The sequence below is a fragment of the Thamnophis sirtalis genome, unplaced genomic scaffold, assembly GCF_051295495.1.
Source record: "Thamnophis sirtalis isolate CommonGarterSnake01/CBP01778 unplaced genomic scaffold, rThaSir2_p1.2 scaffold_8, whole genome shotgun sequence".
Classification (NCBI taxonomy): Eukaryota; Metazoa; Chordata; class Lepidosauria; order Squamata; family Natricidae; genus Thamnophis; species Thamnophis sirtalis.
Window position 1 is genome coordinate 11606825 of NW_028261388.1, and position 22351 is coordinate 11629175.

A 22351-nucleotide genomic window follows, 5' to 3' on the forward strand; every position below is an offset into this window, starting at 1 on the left:
CAGCACAAAAGGATCGCTGCAAAGGACACAAGCTTTCTTGGTTCTGAGTAAGAGCTACGAACGTTAATATAAAAGAGATGGATCATGACCAATAATTGGTTATCCCGACTAACCTTACAATACAATAGCAGAGCTGGAAGGGACCTTGGAGGTCTTCTAGTCCAACCCCCAGCCTAGGCAGGAAACCCTATTCTGTTCCAGACAAGTGGCTAGCCTTCTTACATACATGTGATTATTATTTTTTCAGGATGAAGATGCAGCTTTTACAAGAAAATAGAATTACAGCCAGTACCTGAAAGAATAGAATCCATTGGGCTCCCCCTACTGTTGAAAATGAGTATGGTCCCCAAACCAATTTAAATTTTTAGCAAAGGATCACACTAACACTTGGCGATTTTTGTTTTTGCAAAATTCCATTTGGGTATTTATGTATACGATTTAGAGGCCACATGTGTATCAATGACTGGCTGGCTTATATTCGTGTTTTTTTTGTTTTTGTTTATGCTTCTTTATTCGTATCTCACCTTTATTATTGTTTAGAAATAACTCAAGGCATCGAACATAGATAGAGATTAACAGAATTGGAAGGGACCTTGTAGGTTAGAACAATTAACCAGTGGAACAACTTGCCTCCAGAAATTGTGAATGGCTCCAACACTGGAAGTTTTAAGAAAAGATTGGATAACCATTTGTCTGAAATGGTACAGGGTATCCTGCCTAAGAAGGGGGTTGGACTAGAACAGTGTTTTTCAACCTTGGCAACTTGAAGATGTCTGGACTTCAACTCCCAGAATTCCCCAGCCAGCGAATGCTGGCTGGGGAATTCTGGGAGTTGAAGTCCAGACATCTTCAAGTTGCCAAGGTTGAAAAACACTGGACTAGAAGACCTCCAAAGTCCCTTCCAACTCTGTTATTCTATTCTATTCTATTCTATTCTATTCTATTCTATTCTATTCTATTCTATTCTATTCTATTCTATTCTATTGTAACTAAGGGAACCAATTAGAACCATGATGCATCTTTCAGAAATTTGGGCCACTCCTTTCTAGGAAAGCTAGAAGCTTTTGAAGAGCAGTCAAGGACATTTAGAGGAGAACGAAGCAGTATGAAGAAAGACCACGGATGAGATGCAAAGGGGGCAAGGGCATAACCCACCTCCAAACAATATTTGTTGTACTTACTTGTTTCATATTTTCAGCTAAGAATACAAAATAAACGCTACAAAAGCCCAACTGGGTAACCACAAGGAAGAAGTCAACAACACATCTAGGAAACATAATGAGAGGGAAAAAAGTTTTTAAGTTAGTTGTGGCCTTGGCAATTGTTGTAGCCTGCCAATGGCTAGCGGAGGTGGCAGCAGATTCAGACAGTGAGGAGGGTTGGGGAGGAACATGAGCCAGTCCTGGAGTCTGGAGAAGGCTCTGATGAGGGCTCTGTGTTGGAGGCAGAGAGGAGGCCAGGGCCGTATGCCAGTTATCAGCTGTCTTCATAGTCTGACATCAGTGAGGCAGATGAACAGCTGGAGCCTGTTCCCAATGCGCACATGCACAGAGTTGCCAAAGGGAACAGCTAAAGAACAGGGGTCGACTTGGGAGTAAGGCCACAGGTGGACGATGAATGACCCCACCCAGAGGAAATAAAAGGGGAGTGGAGTTTTCAGGAGACAATTAGTTCGTTTAATTGGTTTGTGACTCTCCGAGACTCCTTGCCAAGTTTTGCAGATATCGGCCTGGCAGCTCTCCAAGCCAGATAAGGTCTGTGACTGTAAATCCTCCCTTGAAAGACTTTGCTGGATGTGAACGAGCAGAATTCACAGTAAATTAATAAAAGGGGTTTTTGTTGGGACCAGGAATTTGCTTCATGCTCTTGGGAAGCCTAGGTCAGAACAGCAATACAGTAAAGCAACGAACATGAAAATACATCAAATGCATCAGAAGAAAGGGGTACATTGATAAGATAATCCTTTGAAACAGTGCTTACTGATTTGTTTTAATGGCATCTACTGGTTTATATCTCCAATAGATCAGTTGTTTTCCTCCCCAAAAGCTAGATGCATCTTATACTTCGGAGTGCCTTATACTCCAAAAAAGATGGTATATCTAACTGGCAATGCTTCTAAAAGTCACATCACTTCTGCTGGTTTCTTAATCAGTTTGAATTCATAACTTACTGATTGGGTTTATATACAGCCAAAGGCCATACCTGGCTCGATAAATCAAGTTTATTCGGTCACAACACACCCAGAACATAGCAATTGTTTTCAGGTGGCATTTTGTGTTTCTATCCCTAGCCTCAAGGGTTGCAGAGAGGTTGTTTGGTAACAGAGAAAAGCTACAGAACAGGGGTAGAGAAAGGAGAATATATATGGTCTAACTTCCCAACATGACATTGTCCAGTTGTGTAAGAAGTGCAGCCCTCCTAAGTGGGCATCATCAGCAGTGGGTTTCACTTATTTTTACCACTGGTTTCACCACAAGTGTGCACCTTCCACATATGCGCCCAGCCTTCCGTGCCTGCACTTTGCTTGCATGTGTGCCTTCCACACAGGTGCCCGGCCTCAAAAACGTGGATAAATAGGGCGGCATAGAGCTAGGGCGGGCCCCCACAATCTCTGCTACTGGTTCGCCTGAACCAATCCGAACCGGCTGAATACCATCTCTAGGCATAATAGATCATTCTGATCATGGCAACGTAGCAGGGATTTTCCTTTTCAGAGAGTGACTTGGGGGGGGGCTTACTGGGCAGACCCCCACCCATTCTAATCTCTGTTATTGCGGAACCTGAAGGCTGCATAATTCTCCACATTAAAAATAAGTGAGTCCGTGCAAAAACGGTTCTTACCTTCCCCAAGATGATCGTTTCTGCAATAAGTGAAAGGGACACGTTTCCATGGCATGGCTAAGGGTGTCGCTATACCCTAAGAAAGGTATTTTCAATCTATCAAGAACAAGAAAAGTTAATTATTTCTCTTCCAATTGAAAAAAGAAGAAGGTCAAGCTGTTTGTTCCCTGCTGCAATTTTTCAGAGACTCCGAGCTGCTCACAGGATTGATCTTAAAAAATTAAAACAAAAATGCAATGAGAGAGAGAAGTCTGGCTACTCAGGAGTCAGTGGTACCAAGAAGGGGAGTTAGGGGCATCGCTGGGAAAGTCTCTGAACAGAGCATTCCCCAGCAAGACCCCTCCTAGACCTTATTCAAGGCAGAGCAGACAGTGCAGAAATAGGTTGCAGATAGTCTTCAAGGGCTGCCCCTTGTTTACCAAGTTTCAGTATTCCAGATGTAACGTTGCAAGGTATGAGCAAAGTCTCTTGATCCAAGGTTGTCTGGTATTGGCACACAAGATGAAATTACACAAAAGATCTCTTGGGTATGGCTTTCCATCTATTGTTTTGCAGGAGCCTTAAGTGCAGAAGGACCTCCAGGTTGCAAGTCAGCTCTGCCTGGAGAAGAACTATGCCATCCAGAAGGATAATTGCTCCCTCTTTGAGGGAGATGGACAATTCAACAATAGGACAGACGAGAGACAGACAGTTTACATAATCTCTATCATCTAAATACACTTTTGAATTATTCACCTCCCTCAAAGTGGGAGCAATTATTATCCTGGGTGGCATAGATTATTATTCTATATAGATAGATAGATAGATAGATAGATAGATAGATAGATAGATAGATAGATAGATAGATAGATAGATAGATAGGGAGGGAGGGAGGGAGGGAGGGAGGGACATGGATGGATGGATGGATGGATGGATGGATGGATGGATGGATGGATGGATGGATGGATGGATATGGATGGACGGACATGGATAGATGGATGGATGGATGGATAGGTGGTTGGGTAGATGGATGGATGGATGGATGGATGGATGGATGGATGGATGGGTGGGTGGGTGGGTGGGTGGGTGGGTAGGTAGGTAAGTAGGTAGGTAGATTCATGTAGATTTTTAGAGAGAGAGAGAAAAAACTATCTATATATTATCTATCTATCTATCTATCTGTATTTATATAAGTATCTCTCTATCTCTCTGTGTCTGTCTGTCTATCATCTATCTATCTATCTATCTATCTATCTATCTATCTATCTATCTATCTATCTATCTCTATCTCTGGGCTCAACTAGCTTCTGAATCCAGAATTACCTGGTAGAAATTGCTCTAAGCCTGTTTCTTTCTATCTAGATAGAGTTGTATAAACAAATATCATTAGCCTATTGATGATACCTCACCCCAGGCTGACAGATGACCTCTTCCAATCCATTAAGAGAAAAGAGAGTCATGAAAGCTGAATAAAATTAAGCCAAGAAAATGCAAGCATCCTCCCAAGAGTAGACATAGTTTGACAGGGGAAAAAAAGTCCAGAAAAGCATAAAGGGAATAATACTTCAAATTTACCAAGGTAATCAAACACATGGAATTCCATGCAAGTGAACAGACTGGAAGGAAGGAGACAGACTTCTGAATTCCTTCTGCCAGCCTGTTTGGTTTCTATATGAGCAAATCCCAGAGGGGAAAAAATGTTTCCTCTCCTATAACCAGCACAGAAATATGGTGGGCACCCTGATTCCATTAATCCACATGGTACAGAGCAAAACAATACACTATAAAACAAAACAAGCCCACAAATCTAACCTGCTAATAGCTTTTTTTTATAGCAGCTGCTAAGAAAGAGCCTATCCCTAAAAAACTAATGTCCTACATAGAAATATAGGCTGATAATATTTGGCGGGTGGATTTCCAGGGCAGAAGTGACATCGACAAAATAAGAGAGCTACATACTAACCTGACAGATAGATACTGGCTGCATCGTACCAAAATGTGCATGCAGTGAACTGATATAATTCCAATGAAAAGAAGACTGATTGGTCCAACCTGCATGGGAGAAGGAACAAAGATTAGCAACCAATTTACAAAGAGCAATGTGCAGGGATGGGATTGAAATTTTTTAGCAACCGGCTCTCTGCCTGGTTGATGGGTGGATGTGGCCATGGGGCCTGTGGCCTATTCGGCCTCCTCATGGCAGGGGTGGCCGTTTTCATCCTCCCCAGGCTCCGGAGGCTTTCCTCAAGCCTCCGGGAGGGCAAAAACGGCCTCCCCCAGACTCCGGAGTTACAGAGTCAGTATATTGCCCCCCAACTATCTGGGTCCTCATTTTACCCATATCAGAAGGATGGAAGGCTGAGTCGACCTTGTGCAGGGGAGAATCGAACTGGCAAATTGCAGGCAGCCGACAGGCAGTGGAAGTAGCCTGCAGTACTGCATTCTAACCACTGCGCCACCACGGCTCTTAATAAGCTGAATCTCCCACCATTGCCTTATGTGTTATGCGAACCCGGCCATTTTGTGGCAGGCCTCAACAGCTAATGGTGGGGTGTGACTAAAACTTACCAGAATGCCTGCATTTTTCATTGCAAGAGGGAGGCTCAGAAGTCCTGTCCCAATGTTTCCTTTAAGGATGTGAGTGAGCGTTTGAACAAATCTGAAAATGAAAAGAAAAACCCAAAATATCACGGGGTGGATGCCATGTGGACGCCGGAGGGCACGTTCCAACCATACCAGTTGGAACGGGATCCGGAACCCACCACTGGTGTGCCTGCACCTATAATGCAATGTGTGCATGACACATACTTTGCACCCTCCCCTGTGCATGTGCGTGCAACCATCCATGCTCCCCCCTCCCCCCACAAATGTGCACAACCCCCCCCCTGCGGCTTGTTTTGGGCCTAGCAGGCCTTCCTGAAGCCTCCTGGGACCAAACATGGGCCACGGGGGGGGGGGGGCGGTGGTGCCACTTACACCCATTGCCCGTTTTGGGCCTAGCAGGCCTTCCTGAAGCCTCCTGGGACCAAAAATGGGCCACGGGGGGGGGGGCAGGGGCGCGGTGGTGCCACTTACACCCATTGCCCGTTTTGGGCCTAGCAGGCCTTCCTGAAGCCTCCTGGGACCAAAAACGGGCCACGGAGAGGCCACCCCCCACATTGCCCATTTTGGGACTACCAGGCCTCCCTGAAGCCGCTCCCCCACCCTGTGCACATGTGCGTGTCTCCACATGCGCCCTCCCCCACGCATGCGCAGCAGGGTCCCGAAAATCAGCTGGCCAGCATGTGCGCATGAGCAGTGGAGCTGAGCTGGGGCGATGGCTGGCATGCCCACAGAGAAGGCTCCTTATGCTACCTGTGCCAACCATAGCTTCGCTATCACCGATCTAGTCTCTCAGAATTCTTGAAAGGGCCAGGAGGTTATTGTAAATACATAGGAATGGAGTACATACGTAATGCCTTCCTGATCAAGCTGATATTTCTTCTCTGCCGGCAGTAAATCTGTTTCATTGTCATATTCTTCGTCTGAACTCTGGTCTTCTATTAAAGGCTTCATTACTTCCAGGTCTACTTTAAAACAAAACGTTCTATATTACTGAATATAGTACCTAAGAATATCTTCAGATCCCCATCAGTTTTCCTATTAGAACATTAATACGAGTTATCATTATAAAAACCACTTCCCCGGTTAATTCTGCTTTGAAGTGCTGTTTCTCAATCAAGTTTAATTCCTTTTGTAGGACTGCTGCGGATTTTCCTTTTTTAATGTTCCCCTAAAGTCAACGAAGCAGCTGATTTTGGTTCATAGAATAACAGATGAAGTGGGAAACGTCTATCATTTGCAGGATTTACAACTGAAATCCAAGTGATTTGAGATACCCTAAATGTTAAAAGGTAGTTTAAGGTATAGTAACTGGTCTGGACCACCAACGGAGCTAGCAGCAGGTTCGGACAGTGAGGAGGTTGGGGAAGAACATGGGAAGAAGAAGTCTGGGGAAGGCTTTGACGAAGGCTCTGTGTCAGGGGCAGAGGGGGCCAGGGCCATCTGACAACTATCAGCTGCTTTCAGAATCAGACATCAGTGAGGCAGACGAACAGCTGGAGCCTGTTCCCAGTGTGCCCATGCGCAGATTTGCCAGACAAAGGGAATAGCTAAAGAACAGGGGACGACTTGGGAGTAAGGCCACAGGGGGACGATAAATGGCCCCTCCCAGAGGAAATAAAAGAGGAGCGAAAAGGGAGTGGAGTTTGCAGGAGACAATTAGTTCGATAATTGGTTCGTGACTCTCCAAGACTCCTTGCCAAATTCTGCATCCAGCTGGTACAGGTAGTCCTTGACTTACAACTGGTTGCTTAACAACTGTTCAAAGTTATGACAGACCTTCCCGGAGCTAATTTACAACCTGGTTCTGAAGTGCTCATGGCCAGCCCCCCCCCTGCCCCCGGTCACATGACCAAATATCAGGGATTGGACAATCAGTCCAGCTTTACAGACGTTTGCCACTTGCTGTGGTCACATGATCACGATTTACAACATTTTAGCTTGCAAACTAACGTTTACTTCCGGTTTTCAGAAAAAACTTCCCGAAGTGAACAACGGGTTCATTGAACAACAGTGGTGTTCGCTTAACAACCACCGCAACACCCCTTTTACGACTTTTATCCCTTAAGTAATCTGGGGTAGAATCGGGGCGACTGGATGAAGCTGAGAATTTACTGGCCGAATGCCCTTCCTGACACCATGTGGAGTTCGCAGCAGATATTTTTTTTCTTTGCGCCCGGGAAGAGAGAAACATCTGCCACTACCTAGGATTGAACTCTCAATCTTCCAAACGAGAGGCAATTAGCTTCACCGCTAGGCCACCATGCCACTCTTAACAACCACTGCAACAAAGGTAGTAAAATTGAGTCATTCACTTGTGACCCGCTTCACAACTTAGGGCCATAACAAGTAGCCCAAGTTAGGGTTGTAAGTCAAGGACTATCTGTATTATTTATTTTACACACCCACTGTAATCAAGACTGATTCTCTGCCATTTATAAGAAGAGCAACACGGAGCAAAGCATATAAATTGAAGCAGCCGCAATTAAAACTAACAAAATCAGTAATAGGGAGGGGGAAAAAATCAATAATCACAATGAACAATCCTGCGGATGGGCCCTCCGGAGCACTGTACCGGAACGGTTTGAGTATTTCTCATCAGCACCTGTAAACATCACATGTTAAGTGATGTTCAGCTCCTGACCATAAGGAGAACCCAAAGACCTACATACAATAGGACCTGGTCACAGAGTGGTGTTTCTACGGTTACCAGCTCTGAATGCAAAAAGTCCTCACCTACTCTAGACAGGGGGCGGGGCTTGATGGAACATGGCGGACAAGGGGGTGGACCTTGGTGGAATCTTCAGGTTACTGGACACAATCCTCAAAGGAGAGGTTTTTTTAAAAAAAAACAAAGGTTTTTTTTTATTAATTTGTTACAGAATTAAAAAATTATTTTACGAACAAAGTGTTGTCCGGATTTCCCCTTTAACATTTTCACATATATATAATACATTTTACGTTATATTTCCATTTCCAATTTTTGCCGTATTACTTTTCTTCCCATATTTTCCAACTTTTAATTTTTATCATGTACATAAACGATATTATTTTTTCTTCCCTTTAAAGGTAAACCAAATTCATCATTCCCTTTCCATCTATTTTCTACAAGTAACGTGTGTCTTCAAATTCCGGTTTTTTTATATAGTAAGCATTGAACATAATTACTTTACGCACTTAAAAGTATTAATATAACTCACACACATCCGAATTAGATACATAATATTAGGTTTAAAATATTTCATTTCATTCTATTAATTTCATTTCATTCTACTAATCTCCAATTCCTAGATTTTCTTTTCTCTTTTTCTTCTTTTTATAGGTCTTGTATCTTTTCTTCTGAATCGTTTCTATCACTTTTCGATAAGATTATTTGAATGGCTTTCCCCAAGTTTCCCTTTTCCACCTCCCATTGTTTCTCTCTTCATTTTTGGCTAGTTTCTTTTTTTGGATACCATTTTCCTTTCCTCTCTACTCCTGAAAGGTTTTATTGGCTGGCAACTGAGCTGCTCTGCTCCAGAAGACCAATCCTATAAAATACAAAAAACGGATATACTCGAGTTGTTGTGGCCCAACAGCGGCCGGCTGAGCTGTTGGTGGAATCTGACAATGATGAACACTTTGGGACTGCCCTGGAGGCTGAGGAAGACTCTGCGGGGTGTTCGGAGTCAGAGCAGGGACTAGAGAGGCCTGTTGGCCACCAGGTGGCATTTGAGTCAGGGAGCAGTGAGGAAGATAAGAGGGAGGCTGTCCCTGACGCACATATGCGTAGTGCTGAGAGGAGAAGGGAGCAGCTTTGGAAAAAGCCTCACAGAAGGAAATAGGAACAGGTGGCTACTGATTGGCCCCTCCCGGAAAGCTTATAGGTGGGACGATGGGAGGGGAATTTTGCAGGAAACAACAGTTTACTAATCCAGGCGTAGAGAAAGATTGGGAGAATTTCATGAGTTCAAGCCTTGTTTTCATAGAGATATTTTTCTGGGCTCCTAGCCAAGGGGTTGTTTATCTCCCTCCTTAGTTGTGGCAGACAGCCAAGTCTGCTTCAGTATATATTAGAGGCTTGGGACAGAACACTAGTGGTGGAGTATATAGAAGGGAGACTCATCCCATCCCTGGATTCATTCAACAAGCTAAAGCCATATTGTAGCATTTCTGTATGTCTGGCTTAAACCAGGGTCTATGGAGATTCTCAATCATCCAGGTCAATGGTCTCCAAATTTTTCAGCTCTGCGGACCGGCGGTGGGGGAGAGAGCGGATGGTTTCATGTGAGTGGCAGGGGAGCACAAGTGTGCACACAACTCCATTTGCACAAGTGGCAGGCATGCTTGCCCACCTACTGTGTGTATAAGTGGAGCTGTGCATGCGCTCGCTACCGCTTCTGCGGCCCGGTTCTGAAAGGGCCACATCCCGGGTTTGGGGACTCCTGATCAAGGTCATGGTCGTTCCAAAGATGCTTTTTCCAAAATGCAACTGGGATTTCTTGGCTTTTTTTTTCTTTTGAAAATGTTTCACTTCTCATCCAAAAAGCTTCTTCAGTTCTTGAGTTCTGAAGAAGCTTCCTGGATGAGAAGCGAAACATATTCAAAGGGGGGGAAAAACCCTAAGAAACTCCCGTTGCCTTTTGGGAAAAGCACCTTTGGGATGGGGCTTAAACCAGTGTTCCTCAACCTCAGCATTTTTCAGACACATGGACTTCAACCCCTAGAATTCCCTGGTATTCTACTATCAACTGAAGTCTACCCATCTCAAAACACTGGCTTTGACAATTGTGTGGGACCTAGAATATAAACTATGATTTGTGGCTCAGTATATTCTACAAAGGCAGCCAATTGTGGTTTAATAAATCACATTTAAACAAACTATGGCTTAACACTTTGGGAGCACATTGATTTCTCTGGTCAATACAATTACAAAATGCTGAAATTCAGGAACTCAAAAGCATCCTTCACTTAACTCATGTTCTCTGGAAAGTTACCTGGACTGCTTTTTAAAAATTACGAAAGCCTTGTGGAGGTGTGTGTGTGTGTGTGTGTGTGTGTACGCATGCGTGGTCTATGAAAACTTAAATTTGACCAATTTCTTCCTGTTCTTGTGGCAACATAATAAGACAGCGCCCTCCAACTTAAAACCTAAAGAAGGGACATGAAAAGAAAAATTCATCGCCTGGGTGTCAGGACAGAAAGCCACTTATTACTCCTGAGTAATAATTTAATTGTAAGTTTTAAAGACAGGGCAATAGAAATAAAACCGTACAGGGAATGCAGAGCTTGAAAACTGGCAATCTCCAAAGCTGAGTCATTAAAAACAAAACGAAAAAAACTTCTCATCCTTCCAGCTGTGTAGCTGGACCACAGATCACCACGAGGGTGTAAAAAAAAACCCACACACCTCAAGTTAGCAGCCATAACCATGTGATCTCCATTTTAATGCAGTGCCTGAAACCAGCCTCTGCTACACATTGTATGTGGATAATTGATTCAGGCCCACCAATTGAACACATTTTAACTATTTGCAGCCGCAGAGGCTGGTTTCAGGCACTGCATTAAAATGGAGATCACATGGGGTTCCACCACAAAACCGCGTTCGACTAAAGCGCGCTCGACGAAACCGCGTACCTGATGTCATCACAGCACGACGAAAACAGCTAAAATTAACCCCTAAACCTAAACCTAACCCCCCGAAACCTAACCCTAAACCTAACCCTTAACCTAACCCTAAACCTAACCCTAAACCTAAACCTAAACCTAACCCTAACCCTTAACCTAACCCTTAACCTAACCCTAACCCTAACCCTTACCTTAACGTGAATCGGCTTGCTTTCAAAGCGCTTTTTAAAGCGCCCTTTTTTCTCTGCGGTCGCTGTTGTCGTGCTGCTGATGACATCAGCGACGCGCTTTAATCGGGCGCGCTTTAGTGGACCGCGGTTTTGTCGTGCCACGACTGTGCCTGCCTTCCAAGTGATCCCTATCTTAAATTTGAACTTTGAACAATGGTGCTGGAGAAAATTCCTGCGAGTCCCTTGGAGTGCAAAGAGATCAAATCGGTCAGTCTTACAGGAGATCAACCAACTGCTCTTTAGATGACCAGATCCTGAAGAGGAAACTCAAATTCTTTGGCCACTAAGGAGAAGGAAGGACTCACTGGAGAAGAGCCTAATGCTAGGAATGATTGAAGGCAAAAGAAGAAGGGGACGACAGAGAATGAGGTGGCTGGATGGAGTCACCAAAGCAGCAGGCATGAGATTAAATGTACTCCAGAGGATGGTAGAGGGCAGGAAGGCTGTCCATGGGGTCTCGATGGGTCAGACAGGACTTCGCAACTAACAACAATCTTAAATTATCAAAGCAATATCTAATAAAAGGATTCCAATTAATTTAAACTGGTTCACTGTTTCGGTTTTCCTCACTGCTTTATGAAAGAGCATATAAAAATAGATGAGGAGCTGCCTGCTTTCTGATGAACACTTTAGCTGTGGTATAAATCATAATAGCTGTGGTATACATACATCTTATCATTATTATTGTAAGTGAAAGGTGAACACATTATTTTCCAGGTAGGAGTTGTAAAATGATGACTCCTTCCTAGATTTGTACCGCACCTTTCAAGTTTGGCTTGAAGTGTCTTGATTTTATTTGCGTTTGGAAGTAAGAGAATAATTCAGCCACGATAGCCAAATGTCACCATGCTTCAAGAATTGCTATAAAATCCATCCAATCAGTTCATCTCTGGTGATTCATGCTTTTTAAAATGTTTGCTTAGCACAGCGTGAAATCATTGATTACTGTATGCATGGTTACAATTTAATGCTGTCCCAACCCAGCCTCCTATTTAAACTGTGTGCAAAGCACAAAGGACTCTATAAATCAGGGTCCCAATACTTCAGCTGTAGCACATTACACAGCTGCAACCCATTCAGAACCTGGCTGTGAAAATGGTGGGTGAGAATGTGTCAAGCGTTTGTATACCACATTCGGCCAGCACACCGTGGCACGACAAAACCGCGGTGGTCAAAATAGCGGTGATTAAACCGCGTCGCTAAAGCCGCAACGTCATCACCGCGCGTCATCACCGCCACGACAACAGCGCGGCGACAGAAGGGCGCTTTACAGCCGATTTTAAAGCGCCGTTCTTTGCCTCTCTACGCCCAGCAGCAGCAGCCCGCGGGAAGGGTCCAGCTCAGCCGCAGGGGGCAGCAGGAAGCCTGCGGGGGTCCCGAGTGAGACCGGCAGCAGCAGGCGGGGCGCGAGCTCTGCCGACGCCGCCCGCCCTGCCTCTTCCTCCAGGGGAGGTGCCGGCGGCGGCGGAGGATGCTGTGAGTCTATCCAACATTTGTGGTGTAGTTTCCTAAGTGTTACTAGTGGAAGAGGGCGGCCTGCTCCGTCGCGCGTCACCGCCCCGTTTGCAAGCCCCTAGGTTTAGGGTTAGGTTTAGGGTTAGGTTTAGGGTAGGCGCGTATTTGCCCTCCGCACACAAGTAAATGATCTTCTGCAGGATTCAATTACGTAAGAAACTTCTTTATATACAATACCATGCAGCAGAAGTCAGCATACAAAAATCAGGAGCATAGAAGCAATATTCATAAAAGCAAGTCATTACAGAGTAAAGATACAGAGGGCATATATTGTACAGAAGCTGCAAAGTTACAGAGGCCAAGCCAATTCTTAGATACAGTTCAGCAAATCTAACCCACGCCCAGACTCCAAACTATCCCTTATGGCCCTCTACAAACAAATTCTATGTTTCTGTTTCCAAACAGTCCCCATTGGTTGGACCTGTTACCATGTCTATTCCAATCTATGAACATTCGTACTCTGACAGAATGTGTACCTGCAGCTTCACTTGAGCGAGCAGTGGGTGCTCACAGACAAAGCTCCAGCACAGAACCATCCCCTCTCCCCCCACATCGGTCCGTCAACCTGGAAAGGTTGGGGACCACTGCTATAAAGTAAACTATGGTTTTAACACAATAGGTCCATGATAGCGAACCTATGACATGCGTGCCACAGGTGGCACAAAGAGCCATATCTGAGGGCACACGGGACGTTGCCTTATGTAAGCGCCAGCGCACATGCGTACATTGGCCAGCTGATTTCTCGGCCTCCCAGCCCGACGGGCCTACCAGACATCTAGAGGCTTCAGTGAGGCCTGCGCGCATGCGTGGGGGGTGGCTTGGGGGGGTTGTGCATGCATGTGCAAGGGGAGGGCATTGCATTATGGGTGTGGGCATGCGCTCATGCGTGCACTTTTGACACCTGAGCAGAAAAATGTTCACCATCACTGCAATAGATCATCAGCATGGTAAGTTGTGAGCAAACACACTTCATTAATTTGCTGTTCCCAATATGAAAAACATGCTTCTACTCATCTTGAGTAGAATTCCACAACAACTTCCCATTCTGGATTATTTTGTTCCGAAAAACCTCAATCCTTGGACCACCTCTAAAAAGACCGATCTGCCATTGTTTGTTTCTTTCATAAAAGGAGATGTATGCATCACTCATGTTGGTTCACTCGTATGAGAAGGGGAAAAGCTGTGCTTAGGGGAAAAGGAATCAACAAAAGTTGCTACTGAGCTTGATGTCGGCATTATGAGGAAATAATACTGTTGAGGAAATATCATTAGGAATGTAGATTGGCAGCAATCACACAAAGGCACGAAAAGCTGAAACAGATGAAATTTCCAGTAGAGAAGGACGACCACAGAGATAGCAGTGGAAAAGTTTGGAAAGACGGAAGATTACACATATTTGACCGTAAGCGTCATTTATACAAATTCCCCAACTGGTTCAACAAGTAAATGCAGTTCCTAAACCAGTGGTAAGTTACTGATCCTAAGTCATCACAACCTCCACGTTTAACATTGCATACTTAACAGAAATCGAGCTCTTCTAAAGACAGATTCTGAAAGGAACGCATGATAATTGCAGAAATCGTCAATGATAATTATTTGATCGAATAGACGATTTCTAGTTCTGCTCTCCACCAGAAGTCTGCTATTACTCCTGGTGGTACTGCACACTTAAGATTGTTGACCTGTATGGATAAATATTCATTTGGTGGCTGTTCGAAATTACAAATGCATTGAAAAAGCTTTGTAACTGGTTTATAAAGCTTTACAACCAGATTTATAACTGGTCCTTGCACTTACGACTGTTGCAGAATCCTCAGTCATATGATAAAATAATAAATAAATAAATAAATAAATAAATAAATAAATAAATAAATAAAATAAAATAAAATAAAATAAAAAGTTGGACGGTTGGCAACTGGCATGTATTTAACAATAGTTGCAGTGACCTGGAGTTATGCAATCACTCCTTGTAGGTTCCACCACAAAACCGCGAAGCCCTTATCCGTGCCGACATAAGTGCGGAGGGCAAATCCGCGCCGTTCGAAGCACTAAGGAAAAACGCGACCCTACCGCAATGACATAATCGCGGAGGGCAAATCCGCGCCTTCCGAAGCACTCAGCACCCTAAACCTAACCCTAACCCTAACCCTAAACCTAACTCTAACCCTAAACTAACCCTAAACCTAACCCTAAAGCAAACCCCTAAACCTAATCCTAACCCTTACCTTAATTTAAATCAGCTTTCTGCTGCCGCACTGTTTTAAAGCGCCCTTCTGTCGCCGCGCTGTTGTCGCGGCGGTGATGACGCACGGTGATGTTGCAGTTTTAGCGACATGGTTTTATCACCGCTATTTTGACGAGCGCAGTTTTGTCGTGCCACACTCTTTGTAATCTTCCCAGCTAGCTTGACAAGCAACATCAAATGGGGGAAAGCTGGATTTGCTTAACTACCCTGTGATTCACTTAACAGCAATAGCATTTAAGAGCCGAGGTGGCGCAGTGGTTAGAGTGCAGTACTGCAGCCACTTCAGCTGACTGCTAGCTGCAGTTCGGCGGTTCAAATCTCACCGGCTCAGGGTTGACTCAGCTTTCCATCCTTCCGAGGTGGGTAAAATGAGGACCCAGACTGTGGAGGCAATATGCTGACTCTGTAAACCGCTTAGAGAGGGCTAAAAGCCCTATGAAGCGGTATATAAGTCTAACTGCTATTGCTATTGCTATTTAAACTTATATACTGCTTTACAGGGCTTTACAGCCCTCTCTAAGCGGTTTACCGAGTCAGCCTATTGCCCCCAACAATCTGGGTTCTCATTTTACCCACCTCGGACAGATGGAAGGCTGAGTCAACCTTGAGCTTGGTGAGATTCGAACTGCCAAATTGCAGGCAGCCGACAGGCAGTAGAAGGAGGCTACGGTACTTCACTCTAACCACTGCACCACCAAGGGGCAAAAGTAGCCGTACTTCACTATCATTATGCTGAGTATCTTCTGCTCTTCTGGGGTTTTTTTTTAAGCACTGAACTCCAAAGAAGCAATCAGGATTGTCGAATGTTGCCTAAACTATATGATGAACTAGATGAGAGAGAACAAAATAATAGAATAGAATCACAGAGTTGGAAGGGACCTTGGAGGTCTTCTAGTCCAACCCCCTGCTTAGGCAGGAAACCCCACACCACTTCAGACAAATGGTTATCCAACATCTTCTTTAAAACTTCCAGTGTTGGAGCATTCACAACTTCTGGAGGCAAATTGTTCCTCTGATTAATTGTCCTAGTTCTCAGGAAATTATTCCTTGGTTCTAAGTTGCTTCTCTCCTTGATTAGTTTCCACCCATTGCTTCTTGTTCTACCCTCGGGTGCCTTGGAGAATAGCTTGATTCCCTCTTCTTTGTGGAAACCCCTGAGATATTGGAACACTGCTACCATGTCTCCCCTAGTCCTTCTTTTCATTAAACTAGACATACCCAGTCCCTGCAACTGTTCTTTATATGTTTTAGCCTCCAGTCCCCCAATTATCTTTGTTGCTCTTCTCTGTACTCTTTCTAGAGTCTCCACCTCTTTTTTACATCATGCCAACCAAAACTGAATGCAGTATTCCAGGTGTGGCCTTACCAAGGCATTATAAATTATAAATGAAGTGAAACGCTGTTGGTTAATGTTTGCGAAGAAGCAATCGGCATGCATATCCAATTTATTCCTATTCTGCTGGCCACATCAATCAGCAGGTAGCAAACTAAGAACAGAAGGTTTCACAAAGCATCTGAATTTGTGACTATAAATCAGGATCTATAAGCTAATAAGCCTTAGTTTAAAACTAGCTTATGACCTTGGCTTCTTTGGGAAGAATTAACATTTGCTACTTTACTAACTTCAACCTGGAGATTTACCTGTGTAGTTTCTAAGGGTTGATGCTGACTTGGAGGCATATAAATAAATTGATTTTACTAACTGCATATTCATATTAGTCGAAAAAGCAACAGGAATTTTCCAGCTATGGATTTTTTTCTTCTTTAAATTACAGTGGTGTTTGTTATTACTGTGCTTTTCAAGTGAATAACTAATGCTTAATTTGTTAGTAATTAAATATTCAGCCATGTAATTGTTCAGAAGCAAGCCAAAAGAAGGAAGTAGAACCAGTCTGCCAAAAATAAATTGTGTGAGACTAACTTCTTATCTTTCCATGACAGAATGCCTAAGTTAGTAGACCAAGGGAATTCTGTGGCTGTAAGGGTACTTTGATCTCATTAACGTATTTAACAAGGCCTTCTATGATACCGCAGTGGAGAAGACAGATAAATATGGGTTTGAGGATGCTAAAACCTGCTGGATTTGAACTTGCTGAACTGCAGCCAGAAGGAGCTGATAAAATGGTTATGCATTGATCTGGAGGGAAACACTGAGTTGATTTATCCTGATTCCATCCTCAGCTATTTCACCTAAATGATCTAGAGTAAGATTTCTTGACCTTGGCAACTTTAAGACATGTGGACTTCACAGGGGTTAAAATAGAATGGAAACCTGAAGTTTTCTTATTAGGAATAATGTCTGCGAAATACAAAAAAGAAATCTAGTATTTAATACTACATATAATTACGGCAGCAAGGATTGCCTTTGCCCAGAAATGGAAAAAACAAATTAATTCCAAGCGAAGATGAAATAATAACAAAGGTTATGGATTGTGCTGAAATGGACAAACTAACTAAAGAAATCCAGGGAAAAGAAGAATCAGAATCCTACCAGATATGGGATAAATGGTATAGGTGGATGGAGGAAAGAAACAAGAATCAATGAAGGAATATAACAACGCTCAAAAAATAATAGTTATGAGTAAAATAAGAGGGTTAAGAATGGTGAAATCCAAATGTAATACAATAGAAGGGGAAATAATATAAGGTGAGCGGTATCGATTGATAATTGCTGTTAGAAAGAACAGGAAGCTCCTCTTTGTATTGTATTGTGTAAATGTGGTGTACGTCTAGGTTTTGTGTGTGTGTATTTTACATGTTTGTTAATAAAAAATAAAAATATTTTTTAAAAAAAGACATGTGGACTTCAATTCCCAGAATTCAGTTACCAGTTTTTGAGATAATCGTTTTTTTGCCCGCAAGGCGTTCTCTTTTGCAAATGAAAAATGTCTACATTGAACAATTAAGAAAATTGGCTTCTGGATTCTATCATTCTAGCTTCTCCATCTCATTTAAAGAGCTAAACACAATAGAGGTAGTCCTCGACTTACAACGGTTCATTTAGTGACCGAAAGTTACCAAAGCACTGAAAAAAATGACGTATGGCCGTTTTTCACATTTATGACAGGTGCAGCATGGTCACATGATCAAAAGTCACGACGCTTGGCAACTGATTCATACTTATGACGGTTGCAGTGTCCCAGGGTCATGCAATCCCTTTTTGTGACCTTTTGCCAAGCAAAGTCAATGGGGAAGCCAGATTCACTGAACAAACCAGGCTTATCAATCAACGACAATGATTCGCTTAACAACGGTGGCAAGAAAAGTCGTAAAATGCAGCAAAACTCATTTAACAAATCTCCCACTTAGCAACAGAAATTTTGGGCTCAACTGTGGTCATTAAGTCAAGGACCACCTGCATGTACTTTGAAAAGGGAAAAGAAAAGAGATACATGGTGAATAGTAGGAAGCAATGACAAACAATACAATACAATACAATACAATACAATACAATAGCAGAGTTGGAAGGGACCTTGGAGATCTTCTAGTCCAACCCTCTGCCTAGGCAGGAAACCCTATACCATTTCAGACAAATGGCTATCCAACATCTTCTTAAAGACTTCCAGTGTTGGGGCATTCACAACTTCTGGAGGCAAGCTGTTCCACTGATTAATTGTTCTTGCTGTCAGGAAATTTCTTCTTAGTTCTAAGTTGCTTCTCTCCTTGATTAGTTTCCACCCATTGCTTCTCTTTCTACACTCAGGGGCTTTGGAGAATAGCTTGATTCCCTCTTCTTTGTGGCAATCCCTGAGATATTGGAACACTGCTATCATGTCTCCCCTAGTCCTTCTTTTCATTAAATTAGACATAGCCAGTTCCTGCAACCGTTTTTCATATATTTTAGCCTCCAGTCCCATAATCCTCTTTGTTGATCTTCTCTGCACTCTTTCTAGAGTCACCACATCTTTTCTACATTGTGGTGACCAAAACTGAATGCCGTATTCCAAGTGTGGCCTTACCAAGGCATTATAAAGTGGTATTAACATTTCATGTGATCTTGATTCTATCCCTCTGTTTATACAGCCTAGAACTGTATTGGCTTTTTTGGCAGCTGCTGCCCATAGCTGGCTCCTATTTACATAGATGGTTGTCCACTAGGGCTCCAAGATCCCTCTCACAGTTACTACTATTGAGCAAGGTACCACCTAGTACCACAAATAGTTTCTGTTTTGATGCCAAACCCCACCCCCCCTACCAGTTCCTGTAGTCAACTCAACTGAGCCTTCGCCTTTTAAAGTACATACCCTCACAGACATTACTAAAGCAAAGGGATTTAGCACTATCAAAAAAAAAAAACACTACACAGTTAGACTTTGTGGGTGGGCCACCAAGGAAAGGATTTACTTTCAGCTGCCTCTTTTACAACATTTTCCAAACCCCTGGGCATTTCCATTAATGCCTGTGATTTTCCACCTTCATGAACCATTTAAATAAATAAATAAATAACTGAGACAAAAAACACCGTTGAGGGAGAGAACAGAAGAATAGCGCAAACTGTTTCTAACAACACTGCTCACACAATCTTTTGCCTGTGCCCCGTCGCACAAAAACCTTTATTGGGACATTCTTCCTCTTTTGGGGGAAAGTTATGTTTTGCCCACGTAAATATCCTTCATTTAGGATCCGCTAAAAGAAGAAGAAACTAAGGAAGGGAGGAATGTTTAAGTCATTGCCTTCAATCTCCCCCGAGATTGTAAAGGATAGGAAGAATTGATGGAGTTTAACAGATTAACAGAGTTGGAAGGTCATCCAGCCCAAGCAGGAGACCCTACACCATTTCTGACAGATGGCAGTCCAGTCTCTTCTTGAAAGCTTCCAGTGATGAAGCTCCCATAAGTTCTGAAGGTAACTTCTGTTCGATTGGTTGATGGCTCTCACAGTCAGAAAATTTCTCCTTATTTCCAGGTTGAATCTCTCCTTGTTTGGTTTCCATCCATTATTCCTTGGCTGGCCTTCAGGTGTCTTAGAAAATAGCTTGACCCCTTCCTCTCTGTGGCAGCCCCTGAGATATTGGAACACTGCGGTTCCACCACAAAACCGCGGTAGACTAAAGCACGTGTGACTAAAGCGCGGTGACAAAACCGCACCGTCAAAACCGCGCGACAACAGCGCGCCGACAACAGCGCGCCGACAACAGCGCGCTGTAACATAACCCTAAAAATAACCCTAAACCTAACCCTAAACCTAACGCTAAACCTACCCTAAACCTACCCTAAACCTAACCCTAAACCTAACCCAAAACCTAACCCTAAACCTTACCTTAAGTTAAATCGCGCTTCTGACGGCGTGCTGTTGTGGGCGCCCTGTTGTGGGCGCGCTTTTGACATCGCGGTTTTAGCACCGCGGTGTTGTCGGCGCGCTTTAGTCTACCGCGGTTATGTCGTGCCACGGAACACTGCTATCCCGTCTCCCTTGGTCCTTCTCTTCACTAGACTAGCCATGCCTAGTTACTCTAACCGTTCATGTTTTAGCCTCCAGTCCCCTAATCATCCTGGTTGCTCTTCTCTGCACTTTTTCTAGAGTCTCATTCATTCCAGAGTTGGAATATGGAGGTCATTGGCTAAAGAAGTCTGGTGTATTCATATCTGAGAACTGGTGTTTTGCTAATCTACAACAAATGCTAAATGCTAAATAAAGTAATACTCCAGTGATCAAACTTTTCGCTGACATTCTAGTCTTCGACACGTAAGTATGTTTATAGTATGCGTTTTAGACTAGCCATGCCAAGTTCCTGCAACCGGTCACCGTATGTTTTAGCCTCTAGTCCCCTAATCGTCTTGGTTGCTCTTCACGGCACTTTTTCTAGAGTCTCATTTATTCTAGAGTTGGAATCTGGAGGTCATTGGCTAGAGAAATCTGGTGTATTCATATCTGAGGAGATAACTGGTGTTTTGCTAATCTACAACTTGGTGGGTTTTTTTTTACTTTGGTATGCTAAGGAATTTCAGGGTTAAAGCTAAATAAAGTAATACTCAAGTGATCAGACTTATCCTGACCCTCTAGACTTCTACACATAAGAATGTTAATAGTATGGGTTTTAGACTAGCCATGCCCAATCGTTCATCGTTATGTTTTAGCCTCCAAGTCTCCTAATCATCCTGGTTACTCTTCTCCATTGCACGGTGACCTGCGCCTCGTCTAAAAGCGGTGCCCGTTTTGCACCGAGCGCGCCTTGCAAAGATGGTTCTTTTTGCAAACCATCTTTGCAAACCCAATTAATCCCCCCGGACTGCAATAAGCTCCCTGGGAAGCCCCCAAAACCCTGATAAGGGAGTAAAAAAAGAAATAAAAATGATAATAAAGCCCTCCTCGTTTTTCTTTTAGGACCCACCGCCCGCTCCCCACCTCCACGTCCAGCCTCAGCCTCCTCCACCCTTCCCCACTCGCGATAACCCGTTTGCCAAGTACGGTACCTAATTCTTCTCTGACCAGCGTCCCCATCGCGCCGTCTCTATGGTCCCCTTTCTCTCCCTTCCGCCAATGTGGAGCCCGAACGCCAGAGGAACAACTGCGCCTGCGCGGCTCAAGGATGCCCGGCGCTTGCTGCTAGCTATACACTACTGTACAGTATACGATACTGTAGTACTCGCCTTCGATATCATAGATACGCTAAGTGCTAGAAGGGCAGAGGAGAGGGCTGTCATCCCATCTAGGGCCTTTCAACAAGGGGAGGATCATGGGACTTCCAGCAGATCTGGGAGTCCCAAGTTGGGGAGTGTCTTCTTTGGGGGGGAAGATGCTAAATCGAGTCCACCGCCTGAGGGCAGCAGAGAGATAGGGAAATTTTTATTCATAAAGATAAATTGTGTTCTTCATACAGACAAAACATTACATTTTTTAGGGGAGAGATTCACGCTAATTATATTGCAATTTGGCTTGGGTGTAGTAGGATATGCAAACCTAGCCATCTTAGTTTTTTATGTTTTCTATTCTGTGCAATTCCATTCATTATTAAACTACAGTTCATAAATGTACAGAATGTCTTGAGTTTTCTCTTTGAGGAAAGATGTAAAACTCTTCTCCCATATAATTTTAACTCACATCCTAATGTCTCCTTTAAATTCCTTTCAGATGTCAAAATGTGATTTCCCTTTCCCGCCTACAAACTAAGTTAGCAGAGAAGCACATTATCGACTGTCCTTTCTTCACAATACAAGAAGCAGAAAAACCCCATGGTCCAGCTCAATTCTTGTCAACTTACAAACTATGTTGAATAACTTACAATACTGGCCATTATTTATACACTCTCCGTCCAAACAACAGATAATTAAAACATTGATTGTGCCAAGGTAAAACCCATACTATTAACATTCATGTGTAGAAAACCAGTGTC

At 43.6% G+C, this 22351-nt stretch overlaps 1 protein-coding gene across 1 annotated transcript in view; it reads right to left on the minus strand.

The window, feature by feature from the left end:
• Positions 1-21527, minus strand: part of SLC36A4 (solute carrier family 36 member 4) — a 45195-nt gene extending 23668 nt beyond the window's left edge. Inside the window, exons 1-6 of the mRNA XM_087721087.1 lie at positions 21432-21527; positions 6272-6389; positions 5389-5479; positions 4784-4872; positions 2842-2937; positions 1182-1266 (exon numbers count right to left, since the gene is read on the minus strand). Of these exons, the coding sequence (XP_087577213.1) occupies positions 1182-1266; positions 2842-2937; positions 4784-4872; positions 5389-5479; positions 6272-6389; positions 21432-21459 (507 nt within the window). The 5' untranslated portion in view covers positions 21460-21527. The remainder of the gene's footprint in view (positions 1-1181; positions 1267-2841; positions 2938-4783; positions 4873-5388; positions 5480-6271; positions 6390-21431) is intronic.
• Positions 21528-22351: the final 824 nt, after the last annotated feature.